General features: G+C 45.7%; 1 protein-coding gene across 1 annotated transcript in view; it reads left to right on the forward strand.

The window, feature by feature from the left end:
- Nucleotides 1-14,839, forward strand: part of Cdyl2 (chromodomain Y like 2) — a 160,610-nt gene extending 145,771 nt beyond the window's left edge. Inside the window, exons 5-7 of the mRNA XM_052166645.1 lie at nt 933-1,143; nt 5,127-5,270; nt 8,427-14,839. Of these exons, the coding sequence (XP_052022605.1) occupies nt 933-1,143; nt 5,127-5,270; nt 8,427-8,585 (514 nt within the window). The 3' untranslated portion in view covers nt 8,586-14,839. The remainder of the gene's footprint in view (nt 1-932; nt 1,144-5,126; nt 5,271-8,426) is intronic.
- Nucleotides 14,840-23,648: the final 8,809 nt, after the last annotated feature.

Here is a 23,648-nt window from a genome sequence, read left to right on the forward strand (position 1 = left end):
ATGGGATCTACTGCCCTCTTCTGGCATCCAAAGACACCTGCATGTTGCGTGCACACACAAATGGTGGTGGGGGATGGACACACACACACAGTGTGTGGGAGAGGAGGAGAAATCATGCCTGGTGGCCCTGCTTTATAGGTAAATACACATACTATAACCTTGAAGGAGAATGTTGGCAGGGTAAACATCACCCTATTCCTTAGCCTCGAGTCTAGATGCTTTCCGATGGGAGCCCAACATCCTTCCCCAGCTTCAGTCAAGGCCCTCCTAACAGAACACCCTCATAAACACCGTGGAACCAACCTTGATGACTCTGGCATCTCTGTAGGTAATTCAGAACCAGACCATCCCAGGATCGGAAGGAATCTTGGGCCTGCCCGTGTACACCATCTGAAGCTTGAATTCCATTTTCAGCATCAAAGTGATCAAGCCAAAGCCAGCTTTCCTCTAAGAACAGTGAAGTCATTCTTCCCTGGATGCTGCATCTTGGTCTGGGATGTTAGGTCATTTGTTCTCTTCTTGAGATGGAATTACCCTTGAGGGATACTTCTGAAGGGTGCCTTCCTTTGGCTCTTGCATAGAACTGTGGTGTTCTGATTATCTTCCTTTAATGTATACAAGTTTTCAGTATCTAGGGTGCCCAAAGAATTTATAGTTAAGCTCATGGTTTTTGAGTTTAAAGGGGAAGTAAAGAGAGCTCCACTGACATATCAGGCATGGGCTAGGCCATCGGGGTGTGTACCTGCCCCATTCATCCCCTCTGAGAATCTGGCAGCCCTGTGTTTCTGTGAGTAGGACTTGTGGCCTATGGTTGGCCTCCACCTGCTTCTGATGACCAGGAATTGTGCTGTGGGTCCTGGGAGAATTGGGGGAGGGATCCACGGACCAGCTAATATAAGCCATTAGTTAAAGATGGTCTTCTCTTTCTCCAGGGACTTCGTGAAAGCCTTTATCCAGTTTAAGAAGCCCATTGTGGTAGCCATTAATGGGCCAGCATTGGGCTTGGGGGCCTCCATTCTGCCCCTCTGTGACATCGTATGGGCCAGTGAGAAGGCTTGGTTTCAGACACCGTACGCTACTATCCGACTCACTCCGGCCGGCTGTTCCTCCTACACCTTCCCCCAGATCCTGGGTGTGGCGCTGGTAAGCCTCCTGTTTCCTCTGTAACTTCTCAACCCGAGATGCTTGTGTCTGGGTCTCAGCAGGACCCTTTTCCCAGAGTAAGAACATGGCAGTGTCCTAGGAGTGAAACCTAGATACCTGGTAGACCCGATGAATCTGCTCTGGCCTTCTCTGTTCTCCAGAATGGCTGTGAGGGAAGCCAGGCAGATCTCAGCCAGACTGAAAGGTCTTCAAGCTGTGTGTCTAGTCACAGTAGTGACGACAGGACATAGGGAGCATCCACTGTGTGTTGGTGCCATACACAGTCCCCATGAGGACGACGGCTGTTGTTACCAGTGGACATGTGTGGCAGACCAAAGCTCTGATGAATAAGGAAGCAATCAAAAGCTGTGCAATGGGCAAAGGGATTTGCCCAGTTGGTCTCAAGGGCTTGCCTCATAAGCGTGAGGACCTGAGTTCAATTCCCAGAACCCACATAAAAAGATCTTGGTGTGGTGGCAGATGCTTATAATCGCAAGACAGGAGAGAGAGACAAATGAGGGTTTGCTAGTCAGGCTACCTGGTGAGTTCTAAGCCAGGACGAGGCACCCATCTCCAAAATGAAGGTGACAGCACCTAAGGAGTGACACCTGAGATTTTCCTCTGACCTCTAGACATCCGCATGTACACATGCACATACATAAAATGAACTAAATAAAGCCATGTGGTGCAGTGGTTGTCCTAGGGCAGTGGTTCTCAGCCTTATAGCATGCTGCGACCCTTTAATATAGTTCCTCACGTTGTGGTGACCCTCAACCATAAAACTGTTTTCGTTGGCACTGAATAATTTTGCAATATCTGATATGCAACCTCTATGAAGGGGTCACAGCCCACAGGCTGAGAACCACTACACCTCTGTAACCCACTGCACAGTCTGTTCTCCCAGCCCAGCCTGTCACAAAGTAGAAGTGCACATGAGGAGCGAGTCTTAGAGGGTTCAGACAGTGCAGCTGGACCAGGCAGGTGTTAGAAGTCCCTTCGCATGCAAGGTGGTGGGAAGAAGGTGACACAGGTGACCAGGCTGACCTCAACCATGTCAGGGAGGGTGCTGGGACATTGATGTAATGCAAGTTTCAAGGAGACCTGCTCGGTGAATACAGGAGGCACCCTATAATCAGGCACTGGAGGTTATGGGAGAGCCCATAATCTGCTAGGACTGCATAGCCCGAGTGAAAGGGACAGCCCCGCAGCTCTAGAGCAGAGAGTACTCTCCAGTGCCCTCCTGCCCTGTCACGTGGGTCTCTCACTAACCGTTTCAGTTTCAGAACAGGCTCCAGGGTACTTTTTGGAGATACATATTACGTAATTCACCCTTAAGCAAGCCCGGGTTATCCCAAGGCAGCCTGCACGCTAGTACACTAGTGAACTCTGATGGCTTCTGCCCACCTAGGTGCTCTGGTATCCCTGGGCAGAGGGCTGCACAGAGAGCTTTACAAGTGGGGTGGGGGTGGGGCGAGGTGTCCTAGCCTGCCTTGGCCGGCACTGTGAGAGGTTGAGTAGCTGTAGCCCTTCTGCTTTGTTAGTTTCCTTGCTCCTTTCAAAATCGGCCCCACCAGCAAAAATAAAGACAGTGTCCCTCCACCATGACCTCTGAACCACACACCAGGTGTTGTTCCAGTACCATCTCCAATGAGCCAGCCTCAGCTGGGAGCCCGCAGCCATGGCTGGCAAATGCCTCCGGCGTGGCGGAGATGCCCTCGAGGTTTAAGACTTGCCCAGAGTCTGAATCAGGACCAGACTTCATGCTGATATTTTCTTAGCTCTAGTTTGTGTTATTAGTTCTTAGTGGTCCTTGTTTGTGGCTCCCTGGCCTAGCCAGGTGCCTGAGAAGTCCCTTCCTTGGGCTTCTAGATGAGACCCATGTGTCTCTTCAAAGTGTGCACTGGCAAAATACTGTTGGAGGTGACCAGGAGACTCCTGGGTATTTGGAGCGCCCAGATCTACCATGGTGTCACATCGTATAGGTTCACAGTGTATGTGCAGGCTGGAGTATATCACACTCACAGCCAGACACCACTTTCCCCAGCTTCCTTTGAGGACGTGGAAGATGGCCATTCTATTCCCAGTGAGTTCCTATCTCTAATCCTGTCCTGATTCAGGCACCGCATCTTCTATGGAGCAGACCAATAGGTGGGACTTAGAAGCTGTTGGGACTCAAATCCCATAGGATGTCTCGAGTGGTTCTTAGCCTCTCTGGTTGTGGCACAGAGCTGGGAGGTGACACTTTACCATTGTCATGAGCCCCATGCCTTACCCACATCAGCTGATCCCCATGTTTATGGCCATGAAATGTTTAAACTGTCTGGCATCATCTCTGCCTCCCCACCTGCAATCTGTGATGCTAAAACTGTGTAGAGGGGCTTGTATTCTCAGCCAAGTTCGGTCCCAGTATGGGAGAGGGAGAGGGAGAAGGAGACACATCAGGGTCCCATAGTCTCCGTCAAGTGTACACCTTGTCAAGGGCCCCATTTCTGAAAGCTTTACCACGCCCCCAAAGAATCAAGCCAGGAACTAGTCCATGAGCTCTCAGCTTTGGGGACCATGTAAGTCCCTATAGCACTGCACATGACAGCCGCCCGTTTGAAAGCAGAGGGAACCCAGCCAGGGAAGGTGTGCTCCGTCTGTCATAACTGCCTACTGTCTGTACCCAGACCACTGCGTGATGTTTCTCTATCTTGGTGTTAGGATCTTTGGGTTCATAATACTGCAGATATTTCTGATTGGCATAAATACACACACACACACACATACACACACACACACACACACACACACACACACATTAAACTTAATGGTTCTTCTGGTAAGTTTTTCTTTTCATCTTTCCACCTCTCTGTCTCCTCCATCCCTGTCTCTGCACCCTGCACCTTCCTTCTTCCCTCACACATTAATACTTTTCTTTTTTTTTTTTTAAATTTTTTTATTCGATATAAATTATTTACATTTCAAATGATTTCCCCTTTTCTAGCCCCCCCCACTCCCCGAAAGTCCCGTAAGCCCCCTTCTCTTCCCCTGTCCTCCCTCCCACCCCTTCCCACTTCCCCGTTCTGGTTTTGCCGAATACTGTTTCACTGAGTCTTTCCAGAACCAGGGGCGACTCCTCCTTTCTTCTTGTATCTCATTTGATGTGTGGATTATGTTTTGGGTATTCCAGTTTTCTAGGTTAATAACCACTTATTAGTGAGTGCATACCATGATTCACCTTTTGAATCTGGGTTACCTCACTTAGTGTGATGTTCTCTAGCTCCATTCATTTGCCTAAGAATTTCATGAATTCATTGTTTCTAATGGCTGAATAGTACTCCATTGTGTAGATATACCACATTTTTTGCATCCACTCTTCTGTTGAGGGATACCTGGGTTCTTTCCAGCATCTGGCAATTATAAATAGGGCTGCTATGAACATAGTAGAGCATGTATCCTTATTACATGGTGGGGAATCCTCTGGATATATGCCCAGGAGTGGTATAGCAGGATCTTCTGGAAGTGAGGTGCCCAGTTTTCGGAGGAACCGCCAGACTGATTTCCAGAGTGGTTGTACCAATTTGCAACCCCACCAGCATTAATACTTTTCTAAGAGGAAGAACTTGTCTCACATTTCACTTTGAGAGTACTAACACACAGGTTAGGTCCTCCCCTCTCCCCTCCTTCCTGGACCAACCTCTGCAGAACCAGGCTATTCGCACTAAAATGGACTTCCAAGACAGTGTATACCCAGCCAAGGTTCAGCCTCTGGAGGGGAGTGCTGTTGGATTCACGGAGCCTCAATAAACCCATTGGTTTCTTATGACAGTTTAATAAAAGCTGCAACAGATGTTTGTATGGAGTTCCTACGGTGTATCTGACCCTAGGCTATGATCTAGCCACAGAGGGCAGAAGCACTCAGGCCCAGCAGGTCCAGGGCTCCCCAGAGGACATTGGCAGAGCTCTGCGCCCTTAGCTCTCTCCTGCCTTTGCTCTTTCAGGCCAATGAAATGCTGTTCTGTGGGCGGAAACTCACTGCCCAAGAGGCGTGCAGCCGGGGCCTTGTGTCACAGGTCTTCTGGCCCACAACATTCAGCCAAGAGGTCATGCTGCGGGTGAAGGAGATGGCATCTTGCAGTGCTGTGGTGAGTCCCTATGTTGTCCCTGTGCTTTTTTCATGAATAGACAGTGTGTGTATGTGTACATGTGTGTGTATATGTATGTGTGTTTGTGTGTATATACGTGTATGTACTTGTATGTGCATCTGAGCACTTGTATGTGTGTACATGTGTGTGCATATGTGTATGGACTGGTGTATGTGTATGTGTATATGTGTGTGCATGTGTATGTGTGTATACGTGTGTATACATGTATGTGTATGTGTTTACATGTATGTGAATTGTGTACATGTGTATGTATGTGCATGCACACTTGCAGGTGGAATCCTGAAGCCAACTAGGAATTTCTTTCTAAGCACCTCTACCTTATTACTTAAGACCTCTCACAAAAGCCACAGCTTGCCAATTTGGCCTGACTGGCTGGCCAGTGAGCCCCCAGGGAATCCTCCTGTCTCTGCCTCCCCAGTGCCAGGATTGTGAATACACACCACCATACCCAGCCTTTTACATGGGTTGTGGAGGATCAGACTCAGGTCCTCATGCTCATGCGACAACTGTGACATCCCTCCAGCCTCCCTTGGGACTACAGAGCCAGGGAAGGGTTTTCTGCAGTGTGAGATTTACTGCCTCTTGGTACAGGAAGCCTAAGTAGGAGGAAGTGGGCTCAGGCTATGGCACAGACCCATCCATGCCAAGTCAGAAGGGGCTTATGGGAAAGGCGTCTGTTCCGGAGCAGCAAGCATGGTGCTAAGAGAAAGCCCTAAACACCCACAGCATCACCAAAGCCACAGGCCCATGGATGGCATGAGCCCAAGATGAGAGAGTAGAGCATGCGGACCTGTGTTTGATTTCTTCCGTCCAGCCTAGCGCTCCACACATCTAAATCTCCCCTTTGGACTCCAAAGATTCAGGAAGGGAGAGACAAGTTACACTTCCACTGAGGTCTAGGGTTTAATTAAATGGTATATTTTGTTTGTTTGTTTTGACAAGAGACTAGAATGAGCACAAGAGGGCGAGGAGGCGGGAGGTCTAGGCGTCCATAGGCACCTAAGCAGGCTGTGGCTACTTTGCACAGGGGACGTCTGGACAGGCCTGAGCGGCCATGGGGAGTGTAGTCTGCACTCTGGGAAAGGGAAGCACCCAGGTGAAGCAGCTGCTTAAAGGAAAACTGAGGGGACAAGTCTGTAGGAGTGGCCCACTCAGGAGAAACCTCTCTACCAGTGCTATGGACCCAGGGATTTGGGAGATTTCCTGAGAGAGGACTCTCCCTCAGAGTGAAACCTGCCTTTGGAGGTGGTGCCCTTGGGAGAGAAAGAGTCCAGGATGAGAGGTGTATAGGCCTCCTACCACCCAGCAGCCTCAGCCCTGCTGGAGTGTAAGGCCCTTCTAGAAGGCTGGCACCTGTGAGTCTGCCCCTTGTGTTTGGGTTTGGCTGTTTCAAAGTGCTTAGAATAATGAGGACCCAAGTCTTGACTCCTGGGGAGGCATTGGCACAATCTGGGGATCAGACAGACTGAAGTTCCTTGTTGTGCCACTGTTGAACGATCCAGCCCTGGGCCATGTTACCTTCATCTACAATGGGAGTTGAGGTATGAACTAGAGAAGCAAAAGAGACCCAGAAAACAATATGTCCACGGAGCCTGTTAAGCGTGGTACAGTTTTAATTCTACAGTTATTGTTGTTAAGTCCTATAGTTACTAGCACGCAGTACTCTAGTATTAGCCATTGCTCGTTGCCATCTTACTAATCTATCACTGCTTGTTGGTACTGTGGGTGTTATGTTGGTCACTAAGTTTATTATTGCTCATAACCACAGCCATTACTGTGCTTGCTGAAAATCGCTACTGTGGTGCAGTGATATTCATTTCTACAATTTATGCAGTTACCCACTGCCATGATTGTTACAGGTTGCAACCAGTCTTACGGTGATGACTGCTAATGGTCCGTGTTACCCAGGACTACAGCGGTCACCACTGTTAACGGCTGAGCCTAAAAGAGGTGTGGCTGCAGGTGGCATCCTGTGGATACTCCGACAACCATTATTAGGTCATCTTGTCACCTCATTTTGTGTTCATAGAGATGCTTGGGTTGTGCATTCTCCCTGATGGGTCATACAGATGACTCTATTCATCCACTGGGCCAGATCAAAAGAGTGTTTTTGAAAACATTGTCACGGAACCCATAGGCAAATAGCACCAAGAGGCTGTGGACTCAGCTTCATGGGCAAAGTGCTTGCTATGTGAGCATGGAGACCTGCGATTGATATTCCAGAAACTATATATATCACATATATTATACATTACACATTACATACTACATACTATATACTATATATCATATAGTATATGAGAACCTGTGTTGGGAAGGAAAAGGGAGGTTGATCATGAGCTCACTAGCTAGCCAGTCTACCCTGCCTGTAAGTACGAGATTCAGTGAGAGACCCTGCCTCATAAAATAGATGAAGAACAGTTGAGTCACATGTGCACCTACACACACACAGACACACACACACAGACACACACACACACACACACACACACACACACACACACGATCGTATGTCACCTTAGGCAAGCCTCCCGAGTGCCATGCCTCTCTCCCTCAGCCATCCCATGGTTAGAGGCTCAATGCCTTGACCACCTGACGCCCCTCAGGACCATGCTGCTAAGTAGACCCCGAAGACCCAGGCTCAAGATTAAGCCCCTCTGGTAGTGGAATTAGTTAATAAAGTACCGCCCTGCCAAGCCTCTGTAAACAGTGAGAGTCCCACGCTTCTGCCCAGCACCCACTCCTTCCAAGTATTCGGTGAAGCATGACTCTTAAACTTGAAAAGTTAACCAAATATACTCATGTATAAGGAACTCCCAATTTCATAATGCCAATTTACAATGATAAAGTCTTATCCCAATATTTCTAACCTCTCCAAAACACCAGAAATACGTCTGAAGTCATCTGGATACCTACGGCTTCTCTGCTTCTCTGCTCTACTCTTGTGTCCTCTGGGCCTCTCTCTCCCCTTAGCTCCTCCTCCTCCTCTATCACCTCCAATCACTGGCCTCTCACTGCCTTAGTGTGAATGGATAGGAAATATCTAGCCACACCCTTCCTGGCTGTGGGCACTGTAGGTGTACAGAGATGGAGCTCTGCCCCAGGCTGGCTAACCCAGCATGCCTTTCCTTCCAGGTTTTGGAGGAGTCCAAATGCCTGGTCCGAAGCTTCCTGAAGTCAGTGCTGGAGGACGTGAATGAGAAGGAGTGTGTGATGCTGAAGCAGCTCTGGAGCTCCTCCAAAGGCCTGGACTCCCTGTTCAGCTACCTGCAGGACAAAATCTATGAGGTCTGAAGGGGCCCAGCTCACCTGCCCCACCACTCAAGGGTCACTGACTTCTAGCCGGGCCCTGTGTGTGTTTCTGCCATCGGAGCCCAGGGTCCGCCCTAGCCAAGCGTTTGTCAGGGTGTGTCTTCACACCTACGGTTGTATCCATTCCTCGTGCCCCCCGGTTGTTTCTCATTGGTTTGATTTTGTATAAGGGTGGGAAATGCAGCACCCTTGGCCTCCCTATGCCCCCGTCCCAGCCAGCCATAGAGCCTTCCAGGAATCCACCTTCCCAGAGCTCTGCCAGGCACTGTCTATTGACCTTTCCCCCACTAGCTGAAACGCTCCTACCGTGGTCCAGAAGAGGAAGACCAACCTTCCTCATCCTCTCAACTCAGGCTGTGTCTACACAGTGCCTCCAACTTGGAGATGAGGCCATCACAGTTCTCTGGTTATGTGATCTGGGACCAGGGGACAATCATCTTAGGGAATCCACAGACCAAGGAGCTGTGGGTGTGGTAAGCACTCGATAGACTACATAGGCCCGGCTTCCGTCTTCTCTCCAATGCAACTCGGTATGACTCTTAGGGCTTGGTCTTAAAACCCAACTGAGTGATTTACAAACCCAGATATTGTACATTTAGAAATGTTTTGTTAAATATATATTTTTTAAAACAACGTAAGTGGAAATTCTGATAATTTATGTGTATTATATGTAAAGCTAGTTTTGCAAAAAAAAAAACATGACTTACTAGGAAATTTTTTTCTTTATTCGGGTTTATTTTATTTATTTATTTTTGTTTATATATTATGAAGTCTATTGTTCACACAGATCTTATTTTCATACCACCCTGGACCAAATACTATTCAAGGTGCACACCGTTTGATGCATTCTTGAGATGAGCCACGTGGAAAGAGAGGAGATAAGAAGGGATTTAAAAAGGCACACGCCTGTGTCAGACCCTCTGTGTGTGGCTCATGTGACAAAATGCCAGTTCTCTAATCTCCAAGGACAAGTCATGGTGGCATTTTCTCTTTCAGTCACTATCATTCAGGAGAATGGAGGACCCTTGTCAGCCCTGTCCCTACATGCGTGATGTTAAAAGGGGAAAGGGAGCAGCCTGTCTTTGGGGGGGAGATTTTTTTTTTTTTTTTTGCTCTGGGATAAATAAGTGAACTTGGATTTCTAAGACCTTTCCTTCCATATGAATGTCTACATCTTGGTTGGCTTTCAGGGTGTGTTGAAGAAGAGAACTCAGTCTCAGGAGTTTCTTTATGGTCCAAACCTGAACAATAAATCTTTAATTTTTTTTTAAGCTGAGAGAATACAAGGGAAGCCGTATCCAGCATGGAGGTCTCTTCACCTCACTGGCCCTAGCCTACTGGAATGTCCATAGTTGTCTTTATGTCATCCAATTGAAGTCCCTGGATCTGCACTCGGGGAGAGTTTAGGTGTGAATTGGTGAAGAGACAGGAAATAGAAGGGACTCATTGTGATTGGAACCCCAAACCTATTTGAGGTCATGTACTCACAGGGAAAATTAGGCCACGGAGGGTGGAGGGTGCCAGGCTAGTTCTAGATGGGATACAACCTTGAGTACGGGTTTTTTTCTCTTCAATCCCCTGAGTTTGCATCATTTTTAGCTCTTCCTTGGTGACAACGGGGTACAGCACAGGGTCAGCACAGCTTGTAGAGGGGAGGTAGGCTGCAAAAGTAGAGATGGTTCTTTGCCGGCTCTTGAATGGGAATAGCTGCCCTGGCCACAAGTGGAAGGAATGATGCAGGCAGCTGGATGTTTGCACGGGGGACTAGTGAAGTGACCCTCCACAAGGTGGCTCCCACATGCACTTGGCCTTGTGGGCCTTAGAATGACCTTGCTTTACTCTGTAGAAATGCTTTGGAGCTCAGAAGGGTTCAGGATGAGAAGAATTTTACTTCTCTATTTTCTGTGCCACCTTGGCCATGAGAAAATGGAATCGAAGCAGCACATGGTCCCCTGGAGTCGCTATAGAACACTGTAGGAGCTGTGAACTGGGGTGTAGAGAGTTAAGGCAGAACACCTGAGCCTGTTGGTGTCCCTTCTCCATTGAATGAGCTCCATAGACATCCCCAAACCCTTAAGACAGCCCTTGTTCTTTCCATGTCTGAGTAACTCTTTACTGTTGCTGCCTCCTCTACAGGAAGCCCCAGCCCCATGCTTTCTGACTAGCTTCTGATCAAGCCAGTTTTGCCCATAGGGAAGCAAGTTGTCAGGATTTTTTCTGGAAACAGAAGGGGATATTTAGAAATTCCTGTTATGAGAGTTCATCTTTGACTCCTGTGGATACAACCAGAATATACTTTCTCTTTTGGCTCATTGGTGAGCACCAAACTTCTGAGTATGTCAAGGACCCGGGATGACTGAGGCGGACACTGACTATTTATTTCTAAGGTAGAATTTACACTGCTTGTTTTTAAAGACCGTGTTCTGTCTGTTTTAAAGGGGTAGCTCAGCCACACGGGCACAAGTCATTTAGTCAACCTGCTGGACTGGCCCAACCACGGGAGTTGGTGTTTTCAGGTTGGCTGGTTGGGTAGTGTGCAGTTGAAATCCAGATGACCCACCCAGCTATTGAGCTGGAATGGAAAATACCCGTTCAGTGGTTGTGCCCAGGTTACCCTAAAAGCTTTGTTGAGGTAGAGTGCTGGCTCCCATCTTTTGTTTTATACCCCGGTGTCCTCTCTCCACCCATGGGGTCTTCTGCCTGTCCCGCTACCTTCCTTGTTCCTTTCCACACCACTCTTCCCTAGGGCCTGAGTAAGTCTCTGAGGAATTGTAGATGGCCTTTGCAAACCTGGCTTGTGTGTTCCTTTTGCATTTGGAAGGGCAGCTATAGATGAGAGGTAGAGGCTTCCTCTTCTGAGTCAAGGTTCCCTCTAGCAAGCCATTTGGGACCCTTCTCTGTTTACCACAATCTTGGTGATGGCAACTCCCAGCAACCCCCATATGACACAGCTGGAGTTTACTGGTCCGATCCCAGGCGACTTTTGAAGAGTTATGGTTAAGATGGCCAGACCACCTCGGCACTGGGAAGCCATCCCCTAACGTAGGTATTCTTTTCAGGTGACCCTTTACTGGGCAGAAGTAAAGTCCAAGGGAAACACATATACTAAGAAAGCGGGGACTCCCCGTGGGAAATAGGGAAATGATGTAAAATCTTATTCTGTGGCATAAATCAAACTGGGAAATGTCCTCTCAGAAGCAGGAAATGGTGATTTCCCTGAGTGAAGTCCAACCTGAGGATGGGAAAATAATGACAGGAGACGTTGGACGAGGCAATTATATCTCCAAATCTCTTTTACAAATAGCCTTGACTGAACACTGAGTCGTATCCCTCACTACTAACTGCTGGTTTCAAAATCCTCTTAGAAGTTTTGTACAAAAAAATAAAAAATTGTCTTTCAGTTTGGAATTTAGTCTATCCCCACACTTTTTAAATCTAATTCTGGTAGAAGTTTTTTCTTTCTTTTTTTTTTTTTAAATAAAAAATAGAGACATCCACAAATCTTCCTATGAGGATGTTTAGAAGGAAGGCTTGCTTCTCTCCTGTGTTTCTGTATTAAGATACTTAGATCTGTTGTATATATGAGTCACACTAATATACACAGTATTTAAGACTCTAAACGAGATTTCTTAAGTATTTTATTTTATTCTCTGTAAATGGTTTTGTAAAATCTTGGAAATTTACACTTTGGTTTTGTAGATATATCTTTGGGGCGGGGTTGTCTTGCATGTGTGTTTTTTGTTATAGCTAAGTGTCTCATCATCCTTTCTGCAGGTTTTGGTTGAAATGCTTATAGACTTTAATATAGTAAATATATTTTCAGAATACAAGCTTTTATATTTCTGTGGTAAATTAGGACATGCGTTTTAGGCAATCTTTTCCATTAATATCACTTCTTCCTTCAGGGGGGAAAGATATATCTCATGTTGGTTTGGTGCCAATGTTTTGGATTTTTTGGTTTTTAATTTTTTATTTAAAATAAGATAGTCTTACATTATTAAGAAATCAAGTCATTCTTTTTCTCTAGAAGTCATTGCGTTTGAAATCTAATTTGAAAATGTATTGAATTTGTGAATAAGCCTTACCATTAGGTTCAATAATCCTTCTGACTTTCAAAACTACACATGTAGTTCAAGATCTCCCCATCCCCCCCCCCCATAAATTCTCACTGTGTGGCAGTTGATGGAGTTCGGAAAAGAGCCTTAAGCTTGTTGCAAAATGATACTAATACTAATAATTGATTAATTAAAAGGGTAATACGGGTTGTTGCCTCCATATAAGCCATGTTGGTGGGCTCAGTGCAGTCTGTAAGTCGCTCATGGCTAATCTGAAGAGACGGTGGGAGGAGCTGATGGCGGCAGGGACCAGGTGGACTCCTCAGCGAATGTCTTTGGCCATAAGACTGGACCAAGGGCAAGTTTTCTTGAGCTACTTTCATTCTAGTAGCATGGTTGAAGGATGGTGACAGGGAGAGCTCATCATTTGTTCTAAACAAATGACATTCCCTGCTCCTGACCCTGCTGGGGACCCCAGGGTAGCTAAAGTCCATGCTCTCTGAGAGATGTTAACAAAGTTTACATACAAGTCTTGCTGTGTAGACAATCTGGAGTCAGTTTCTGTTCCATCATCATCATCATCATCATCGCCATGCGTCCTTGGTGTTTCTGTGAGGAAGTGTGTGTCAGGCCACCCTGGAGTGGGGTGTAGCTGGATGGAGGAGCCGGAGCTGCAGAGAGGAAGCACCAGGTGATCAGGTTAGTCCAGGGCTGTTTCGATGGCACAGAAATCACAGAAGTAGAGTTAAGTCTCAAAACTCAAGTTATAATGTCTTTTGTAGGTGGTACTCTAGCCATCACCAGCTGATTCTCCTTACCAACCCTTGAAATAGGATCTTGTGCTTAGGGCTAAATGGCTTAGCATGCAGTCCATCTCTAGGAAGTGTTCAAAGTCACTTTCTCAGCCTTTGGGATTAAGATTGGCATGTGTCAGTCAGAAGACCTGATGTCTGGAGTTAAGTTTCAGCCTTACATCTCTGGGTTCGCCTCACCTCTTTACCCCAACATCTAGCGTGATGCGGGAGCTTGCTGACTCTGGGATGTTCCGAGGGTGTAGAGTTCTCCATCTACTCTTTAATTTACCATTGTGCCATTAATCCCAGCTTGAAGTTATTTTCTAATGTCTATGTTAACAAGATTGTGGAAATAAATTGCCTTTCATAAAACCAAGGACCAAAGATTCCATTATTCGAACCAAGCATGAGTTTTGTAAGCTGTAGGCACATCTGGGTCCAGATGTGTGAGCTTCACGGCACAGAGGAACCCTTGGTGCCTCCCAACCCCATACTCATGCTTCCTGACTGGCCACGCAAAGAAGTTGAATATCTCTTGAAAAGACTCTGAAGGATGAGTTTCTAAGATGGGAACTTAGTATCTCAGGTGGGTGTTTCTGCTGTATAGCCTTAAGTTTTCATTTATCCCATTATAAAGTGGAGGTCAGGGATCCCTCTGGGTATCTAACCACAGTCAACTCTTCCATTTGCACGTGGGCCTCCTGCTGAAATTTTGCAGCTAGGTCTTCAGTGTTGCATCCTGTGACTGCCAGATGTCCATCTCTTTAGTTCCTCATCAAACCATCCCACTTCCTGCTTGGTAGAGCAAGAATGTTCCCCAGTGCCCCCACCAGGGGTTACCCCATTTTCATCCCCTCACGATGATGTCATTGGCCTCTTAACTAATCCAGAAGACTGATGTTAAAGAAGTGGTATTCTACTGGTAAGGCTTATTACCAAACTTCTGATACTGAAGCAGGCTACCAAAAACATACCCAGCTCACCCTGGGAGTGTCTGGGTTGCATCACGGACGTAGCAAACACACCAAAATCCACGGATACCTTTGCAGGTTAGGTTGCTCATTTTCTTTTTGCCAGATTTTCACGGGAAGGTCTTTAGTTCTGGGTCCTTGTAAGTACGAGTCCTTCATAGCGTTGTACGCAGGTATAGCTGGTCCATTCTCCATGCTGTAAATATTTTCCCCAAACTGGGTGCAGTACTGAGGGTAATAATCTTCTGATTTATCAAATGCTGACTGTCTGGAGCAAATCGTCCGCTCTTTGTGAATGGTCCTGTAACGTATATGAACATATTTCTGGGTGCCTTAGAAGTTGTATTTTTCATGTGTGCTAATATGCAGTATTTATACATTGTGAGAAGCTGCTTTGAATAAAAAGATTAAAACTTTGTCTCCATTTGTTTGTGTGCCTCCCACCCCTATCCCTTTGGTAATCCATCTGTAGAATTTGCAAACAGGTTCTGTGGTTTCAAAGTAGAGAAGTTTCTGGAGCCTTGGAGGTTGTGCTAGGGTTGTTGGCAGCCCTGGCTCCTCCATCCAGATCTGGCCTGAAATTTCTGGTTTAGAGTTTAGAGGCAGTCACTTGTATAGAGGGGCAACATTTGGATGCCTGGAATAGAGGGGACATATTTTCAGGGAGCTGACATCACATTTATCTCTTCCTTGACATGCCCACCTGCCACACTTTATAATATCATGGTCCCCATCCTCAGAAGATGAATATCCACAGAACTCAGTCTTATACAGCTCTTGCTGCCTTGCATGGTCCACAATGATGTCTGTCACTGTGGATAAAGTCTTTCTATACCCAGAACCTTTTTGCTTTGTCTATTACAACATGACTCTGGGAAGAGGCAAATGGAGGGGGTCCCTCCAGAGTATGTCCTCACACATGGGGAAAGGGTGCAGAAAAGAGGTAGGATCAGAAGTCTTCAAGGGTTTTGTGATGATGGAATTCTGAGTAAGGGAGTTATATAAGACCACTCTCCCAGCTCTTTATCTATTTATCTAGCTATCCATCCTACTTGTACATCTGTCAATCCATCCATCCATCCATCCATCCATCCATCCATCCATCCATCCATCCATCCATCCATCCACATATCTGTCTATTCATCTATGTACCCACCCATTCATCTGCCTATCTAACAAACCCTTCCATCTGCTCATCCATTTAACCCACTTACATATTTTTATCCATCCACTCACCTGCGTTTCCATCTGTCCATCCATCCACTTGCTCACCTGTCTATGCTACTGTCCACCTGTCTGCAGTCCATTAATCTTTCATTCAGCTTTCACTGCAGCTCCCTAGACAGAGCTCTGCCCCCCCCCCCATAGGGAGCTGCACGGGTAATGAGTAGGTGACTCAGATCCTCTGTCCTGAAATGTCATCGTCGTGTAGAGAAGGACCATTCTTACAGCATCACAAACATACTGGGAGTCGAGAAAGATTCAGACTCTATGATGTTGCCTTTTAGTGGGAGCATGTTAGCCAGCCTGGGGTTATCAGGATGTCTCCGAAGCGACTGTCTCCTACCCTTTGGTGTCATCTCTTCATGGTGGTCACTGTTGGTCTGAGTGCCTATTTTCTCTCAATTCCAATACTATTCATGATAAGAAAGGGATCAAGATCAAACCAGAACAGTTCTGTGCTTTCAACTTTATGTGTTCCTGCTGGAAGATGGTGAGACCTTGAGGGAGTTTTGTAAGAAAACTTGGTGACTCAGACTGTCTCTTGGGTTACTTTGATGTGATAGTTTATGGAAAGAGCTTCTTTCACTAACAGGACAAGAGAATAATGCAGCCGTACCTCCCTCCCCGGCCACACATATCAACTGGAAGATGGCCAGCTCAGCAAATAGGCAGAGATCAGACTACAAAGGCCCCTTTCTTCTTTTGAGATAAGGCCTCATGTATATTAAGCGGGCTTCAGATTTGCTATATAGGCAAGGATGACCTAGTCTTTCTATCTCCTAGAGCTGGGTTACAGACATGCACTGTCATACCTTTATGAAGAGCTGGGGATTGAACCTGGGGCATCCTACATGCAAAGCAAGTCATCTACCAATTGAGCTATAGCTCCTGCCCCTGTTAAAAGCAACTTTTATTGCCTTTTGGGGGTCATTTAGGTATGCTTAATGAGAGAGCAGACCTCTGATCCTTGATGAAATCCCAGTGGGTTTCAGGACCTTCTAGTCTCATGGATGATGGTTCTACAGTTACAAACACAGACAGTTGCCATTAGTGATAACCATGATGCATTTTAGATGCATTGCTCCCAACTTATTCAAGATTAAGACTTCTCACCATCACTGAATGGTCCATGATTTGTCTAGTTCAATGGGAAGAGCAGAAAATATATTACAAGCTGAACTGGAGATGTGTTTGGACTCGGGGGTGGGTGGGGGGCACGGGGGAGTTGGGGGTCTTCTTTGAACCTTAGAGATGCTGATGTCGTATTCTCTTGGAATTTTATGGAGTTTTAGACTGGACAGCCCTTGGAATTGCCAGTTGGACTGAATTACTAGCTCCCCATTCCTCATCAGCCCCTTATTGGGAGTCTGTCCACTACAAGCATTTCCAATTAAATGATCCTTTTCACAAGATGAGAGGAAAGGCTCTCCCAGTCTCTCCCTCTCTCCTATCTTCCTCCCTCCATAACTCCCACCTTATTTCCCACCCCCTCTTGCTCCCTCCCTCCCTCTCTTTCTTTTCCCCTTCTCCCTCCCCCTCCTGTGTGTGTGTGTGTGTGTGTGTGTGTGTGTGTGTGCGCTCTGTAGTTCTCGTTAGAGAAATCCTCTTAACACCCTTTCCAACAATGCTGGGTGCACAAGCACAGCTAGAATATATCAGGCTCTTGCAAGCAAATGATTTCTACTGTGGTTAGGTCTCCTATAAGAGATACCTTGGATGGTGTCTTAGGGTTTCTATTCCTGCACAAACATCGTGACCAAGAAGCAAAGTGGGGAGGAAAGGGTTTATTCAGCTTACAGTTCTGCATTGCTGTTCATCACCAAAGGAAGTCAGGACTGGAACTCAAGCAGGTCAGGAAGCAGAAGCTGATGCAGAGGCCATGGAGGGATGTTCCTTACTGGCTTGCTTCCCCTGGATTGCTCAGCCTGCTCTCTTATAGAACCCAAGAGCACCAGCCCAAAGATGGTACCACCCACAAGGGGCCCTCCCCCCTTGATCACTAATTGAGAAAATGCCCCACAGCTGGATCTCATGGAGGCACTTCTCCAACTGATGCTCCTTTCTCTGTGATAACTCCAACCTGTGTCAAGTTGACACACAAAACCAGCCAGTACAGATGGCTTTGGAGATTAATGAGGTCTTGAACTTTCACTTCAAGTGATTCAGAAACCCTGGATGGCTCAGGAAGCCTTGGCCTGGACCAACTTGTGGTTTTATAGATTTTCTCCTTTACAAAAAGCCAAAAGGCAGAAGGGCAGAAGCAAGGATGGTGGTGGGTGGAAGCAAAGGTTGGGGTGGCCTTTACTGCACCCCTGAGGGAGCTTTGATTCAAGGATTTATAAGCAGGTTGGTTGTGGAGACAGAGGGGTCAAGGCCAGGGATGTCTGGCGATTGAGTTTGAGCAGTGACTAGTGAGAGCAGGCCCCGACTGAGACAGGAAACACTCTAGGACTTGTGGTGGGGGAGGGTTATACAGAGAGCTCAGTGATATTGCCAGGAGCTCAGCTGAGCCTGGCCACACAGGCACCGGGTATGTGGTCCTGCTTAGCCCAAGGGCAGCAATGCTGCTGATGCTAGGAAGATAAATAACAGACAGAAAGACAGACAGATAAATGCACACACATAGAGGCACATATATCCACAGATGTGCACAGGTATGCATATCTGTGTGATATAAATGTATTTAACATATGTGGCATTAGTGTGTAAAACTAAATTGCATATAATATATGAAACAGCTGCTAGCATACAGTTATTTTAAATTATGAAATGTCATTTAAATATGAGATCCATAAATAAGTGATTACAAATATATTCAGAACAGTGGCTAGTATCTAGCTACTGTTTAATAATTTAATGAAGTTTTCATTATATATATGAGATCTTACCTATATACCACATGTAAATTTAGTTATGTATGTCACTATATTGTAGTTTTTAACAGCTATTACTATAGTCACTATGTAATAACTTAGTGCCACTTACATATATGTGTGTGAGGGCTTTTATATATATGAAATTAATGTAAATTTATGCAATATCTATTTAAATGAGACAAGTGTATATACACATGAGATTTCATCTATATATAAAATGTTTACAACACTTGTTGGCACATGGTTACTCTTTGGAGATTAAGTGAGTCTTACATATACATTATTTAAAACAAATCAGCAGTGATTAAAAAACATGCATGCATATACAGCTCGGCAAGTGTCTGAACGGGGATGGGGCACATAGGTTGGAACTTAGCAAAAGTGGTTTTTGTGAACCACATGTAGGTCTTGAATAGAGCTTCAGAAGGCCAGAGCCAAGCCTGGGTATCAGTAACGTTTTTCTGAGCTCACAGAGAAGTCTCCGCTGAGCATTGTTCCCCAGAGAAGCTCCTCGTCTGTGCATCTGGAACCATCCTACCTCCTTCATGCGTCTTCATTCTCCCTTGTCTGTATGAAGGGCTCCCACTCCCTTCCTCTGGATGCCTCTATTAGTGAGCATGTGTGTGCTCTGGTATATCTTCCTATGGAGTTTCCATAAAGCATCCTGGCCAGAAGCTTCCAAATACTGGGGTTCCAAACATATTTGTTTTTTTTCCACTGTCCAAACCCCTTCCTGGAGGCACAGAGGTGGTGGCATTGGGCAAGGGGTGGTATAGGTATGCCCCTAAACTGGACCTGGAGCTGAGTCAAGAGGTGAGGTTCAGAGTCTGAAGTGGATCCCTTAGCCAAGAACCAGAATCCAGGAACCAAGTGCATGGGGAGCAAAGGCTACGCTGGGCTCAACAGGCCTGAGAGTAAGGCTGAATCCAAACACTAGGATGGGTCACTGCCTTCATGCCCAAGGGGGGGGGGGGATGGGAGACTTTTGGGACCAGGTTGTCAAAAGAACCTGTATGTATACACAGATCAATGATGCGTTAGCCCCCAGGGCTGTTGATTTGCAGCAGCTGTGGGGAGATTTGGCTACGACAGGCAGCTACAGAGAGCCAAGTCAAGAGTATTAGGGTCTTGGGTTTTACTGAGAAGGGCATCTCTTGATATAAGACAATCTTGTTTTAAGATCCCTAATTTGGTTTTGTCAGATGTCTCAAGTGAGCCTGGAGAAATGACTTAGACATTGCAGAGGATCCAGATTCAATTCCCAACAGCAACCTTGGGTGACTCACAGTCACTTATAACTCTACCTCTAGCCAATAGCCTCCAAGGGCTCCAACAGTCACGTGCATATGCCTATACACAGACATACATGCATGTGTATAATTAAAAATAAAAAGCAACAGCATCTGATTATGTCAGTTAACTTCACCAAACTACATCCTGGGAATGAGTTTCCTGGGGATACAGCTAGGACCAGACCCTCTACTGTATCTACTACAGGCTATTATGAAGCTTATTTGAGCCAACTGCAGACAATGCTTAGAAGGGGGTCTGACTCATAGGAAGTATCCTTTATGTCTTAATTTCCTGACATTCACTGTTATGTCTTTTCCTTTAAAACACTAGAAAAGTGGTTAAGCAATGGGGAAAGAAGGGCTGGGGTAAAGCTGAGAGTCAGAGAGTTTCTGAAATTGTGTCTTCAGGGACTGACATCCACACTGGTGTAATTCAAGAGTGTCAGGAGACCCAAACCATAGGGAAATCCCCCCAGGCAGATGGTGACTTGTCTAGGGTGTAACTTAATAACCTCCCAGATTAAGGATCCTTAGAAATGATTTGCAGTGGTAAAATAAATGACTGGGGTCTGCACATGCAGAGAAACGCATATGTGCTGTTAACAGGGTACGGGACCAGTGGCCAAGAGCAGGGTCTTCTGGTGCTCGCCTCTCTGCTACTGATGTGGGACATAGGCTTTGCCTAGACACATGGAGAATGCATAATGTCAGCGGCACGAGACCCGACGAGCTCTAGCTTCATGCATGTAACATGTCCCAAGTGCCACTACTTGTTCACACTCTCATTTGCAAAGAAAGACACAATGCTGGCTGTTCCCTGAGCCATGTTGGTGGTGACAAGCAATGCTTACGAACAGGTGAGCATGGTATTGGAGAGATACCTGAGATATCTATATCCTGTATGGAATAAGAACGGAGAGAGCTGCTTGGCTGGCTTGGGCTTTTGAAAACCTCAAAGCCTATCTTCAGTGACATACTTCCTCCAGCAAGGTCGTAATAGCACAACTCTCTTAAACACACACACACACACACACACACACACACACACACACATATATATATATATGATCCTATGGGAGACATTTTTATTCAAACCATGACATTACAGGCTTGCAAACATATCATAGTGAAAAAAAAATTACAGTCAGTCTAACTTCAAAAGTCCCTATAATCTCAACATTGCTTACAAGTTCATAGTCTCTTCTAAGACTCAAAGAATCTCTTAACTGTAACCCCTGTGAAATAAATATTAAAAAAAAAGTAGACCACATATTTCCAATATACAGTATCGGAGCATAGACATTATTATTCCAAGAGGAGAAAGCTGCATGGTGAGGAAATACTGGAACAAAGCAAGACCAGAAACCAGGAGGGCAAACTCCTTATTGTACATCTCCATGTCCAATTGTACTGGATGGTTTGTGTGTCAACTTGACACAGGCTAGAGTTATCACAGAGAAAAGAGCTTCAGTTGAGGAAATGACTCCATGAGATCCAGCTGTGGGGCATCTTCTCAAATAGTGATCAAGAGGGGAGGTCCATTGTGGGTGGTGCCATCCCTGGGCTGGTTGTCTTGGGATCTATAAGAAACCAAGCTGAGCAAGCTAGGGGAAGCAAGCCAGTAAGAAACATCCCTCCATGGCCTCTGCATCAGCTCCTGGAACCTGCTTGAGTTCCAGTCCCGATCTCCTTTGGTGATGAAAGCGATTTGGATGTGCGAGCAGAATAAACTCTTTCCTCCCCATCTTGCTTCTTGGTCATGATGTTTACTCAGGAATGGAAACCCCGACTAAGGCAAATTGGTACCAGAAGTGGGGTATTCCTGTGTCAAGTTGACACACAAATTGACAAAGGGGTCAATTTCAAGGGGTTTTGTGTGTCAACTTGACGCAGGCTGGAGTTATCACAGAGAAAAGAGCTTCAGTTGAGGAAATTCCTCCACGAGATCCAGCTGTAAGGCATTTTCTCAATTAGTGATCCCATTGTGAGTGGTGCCATTCCTGAACTGGTAGTCTGGGGTTCTATAAAGAAGCTGAGCAAACCAGTAAGAAGCAGCAATGTTAAAGTGTTTTTCACATCTCTAATTTCTTCCAGATTTATTGACAACATACTTCTTTGTCTTGGGTTGTTTCTATACGCTGTCAGCAGATCTCCTTGGCAGGTATTACATAACTCTGGCATCTCCAATATCTAGGGGTCACCAATGAAATCCATGCTTTACTTTCATACCTTCTCACAATGGTCCCTATGGGCCTACATGCACAGGCCTGGTCTCGATGACTTTTCTTAGCTGTGGATGGAGATTCCACAACTGCTGTATCCTTGACTCTACAGCCAGAGCCATGTGGCTGAAGCTGCCAAGTTCAGCTGCTGGCACTGGAACATGGCCTCTCATTCAAACACATTTTCATCGGCTTTCTGTTTTTTGATGGTTTCCTTCACTGCTGAAGTTTTTATTTAATTCCTTTCCACAAATTGGAAGTTTATCTGGGTGGAGTCTTGCCCAGAGCTCACCATTTTCTTTTATCCACTTAGCATCCAGACTTTCTTTAAACTTTTTACTTCCTTGAACACTGGTCTTAGCTCCATGACATTTACTGATGCGCCTTTTCTCGTCAAACTGAACATTTTGTATTTTACCTTTCTCAGCTTGCTCCTTTGTCTTATAGAGTGGCACAGAGTCACCACCAGTCACCACACAGCAGAGTCAGTACCAGTCTTGAAATCTTCTCTGCCAACATCATTAATCAAAAAATCTTCAATTTAGTCTCAGGCAGGTGTTGTAGATAAGGGAAGAAAGAAACCACAGTCTTTGCTGAAATATTACAAGAGTGGTTTTTAGGAAATTTATTCTCCACTGAAACCTCTTGAACCAGAGTGTCATAATCTACATTGCTCTCAACGACAATATCTTCCATGTTCTTACTAGTATGTTCCATTAAGCCCTGCTAAAGGTGTTTGTATTAGTCAGGGTTCTCCAGAGTCACAGAACGTATGGATAGTCTCTATATAGTTAGAGGATTTATTGATGACTTACAGTCTGTAGCCCAACTCCCCAACAATGGTCAGCAGCAGCTGTGGATGGAAGTCCAAGGATCTAGCTGTTGCTCAGTCCTACGAGGCAAAGAGGCAAAGAAGAGTGAGTCTTCCTTCTTCCAATGTCCTTATGTAGGTCTCCAGCAGAGGGTGTAGCCCAGATTAAAAGCGTGTGATGCCTTGCCTTTAATCCCAGATGACCTTGAACTCAGAGATCTCCTTGTCTTAATCTTCTGGAATTCATAGCCACTATGCTTCAAGATCTCCATGCCAAGATCCAGGTCAGAAACTTGGATCTCTGAGCCTCCAGATTAGGATCATGGGTGAGTCTTCCAATTCTGGGATATAGTTTACTCTAGATATAGTCAAGTAGACAACTAGGAAGAGCCACTACAGTGTTCAACTGCTTTTCTAATCCAAAGTCCACATTCTACCATGAAGAAGCATGATGAGGCCTGTCATGGTGACAGCTTGCTCTCTGGTAGCAACTTCTGTCTTTGTCTTTAGTCAATGTTCTATTGGTGTAAAGAGACACCTGTAAACACTGGAGTCCTTTATCAAATAAACTTCAAAGGAAAAATCAGTAAGATGAGTAAACCAAGGTATGTGCCTGTCATTAGTTTTCACAGGCAGTCTCCTTCAAATCCCATTTCAAACAAACAGGTGGGACAGTCTGACATATTGTACCACTAACTACTTCATGATGTGAATAAACTATTAATTCTTAGGTAGTGATATTATAATTATACCTTCTAATATATATGTATTTTATTTTATAAAGCTATGCAAAGAAATAT

The sequence above is a fragment of the Apodemus sylvaticus genome, chromosome 21, assembly GCF_947179515.1.
Source record: "Apodemus sylvaticus chromosome 21, mApoSyl1.1, whole genome shotgun sequence".
Classification (NCBI taxonomy): domain Eukaryota; kingdom Metazoa; phylum Chordata; class Mammalia; order Rodentia; family Muridae; genus Apodemus; species Apodemus sylvaticus.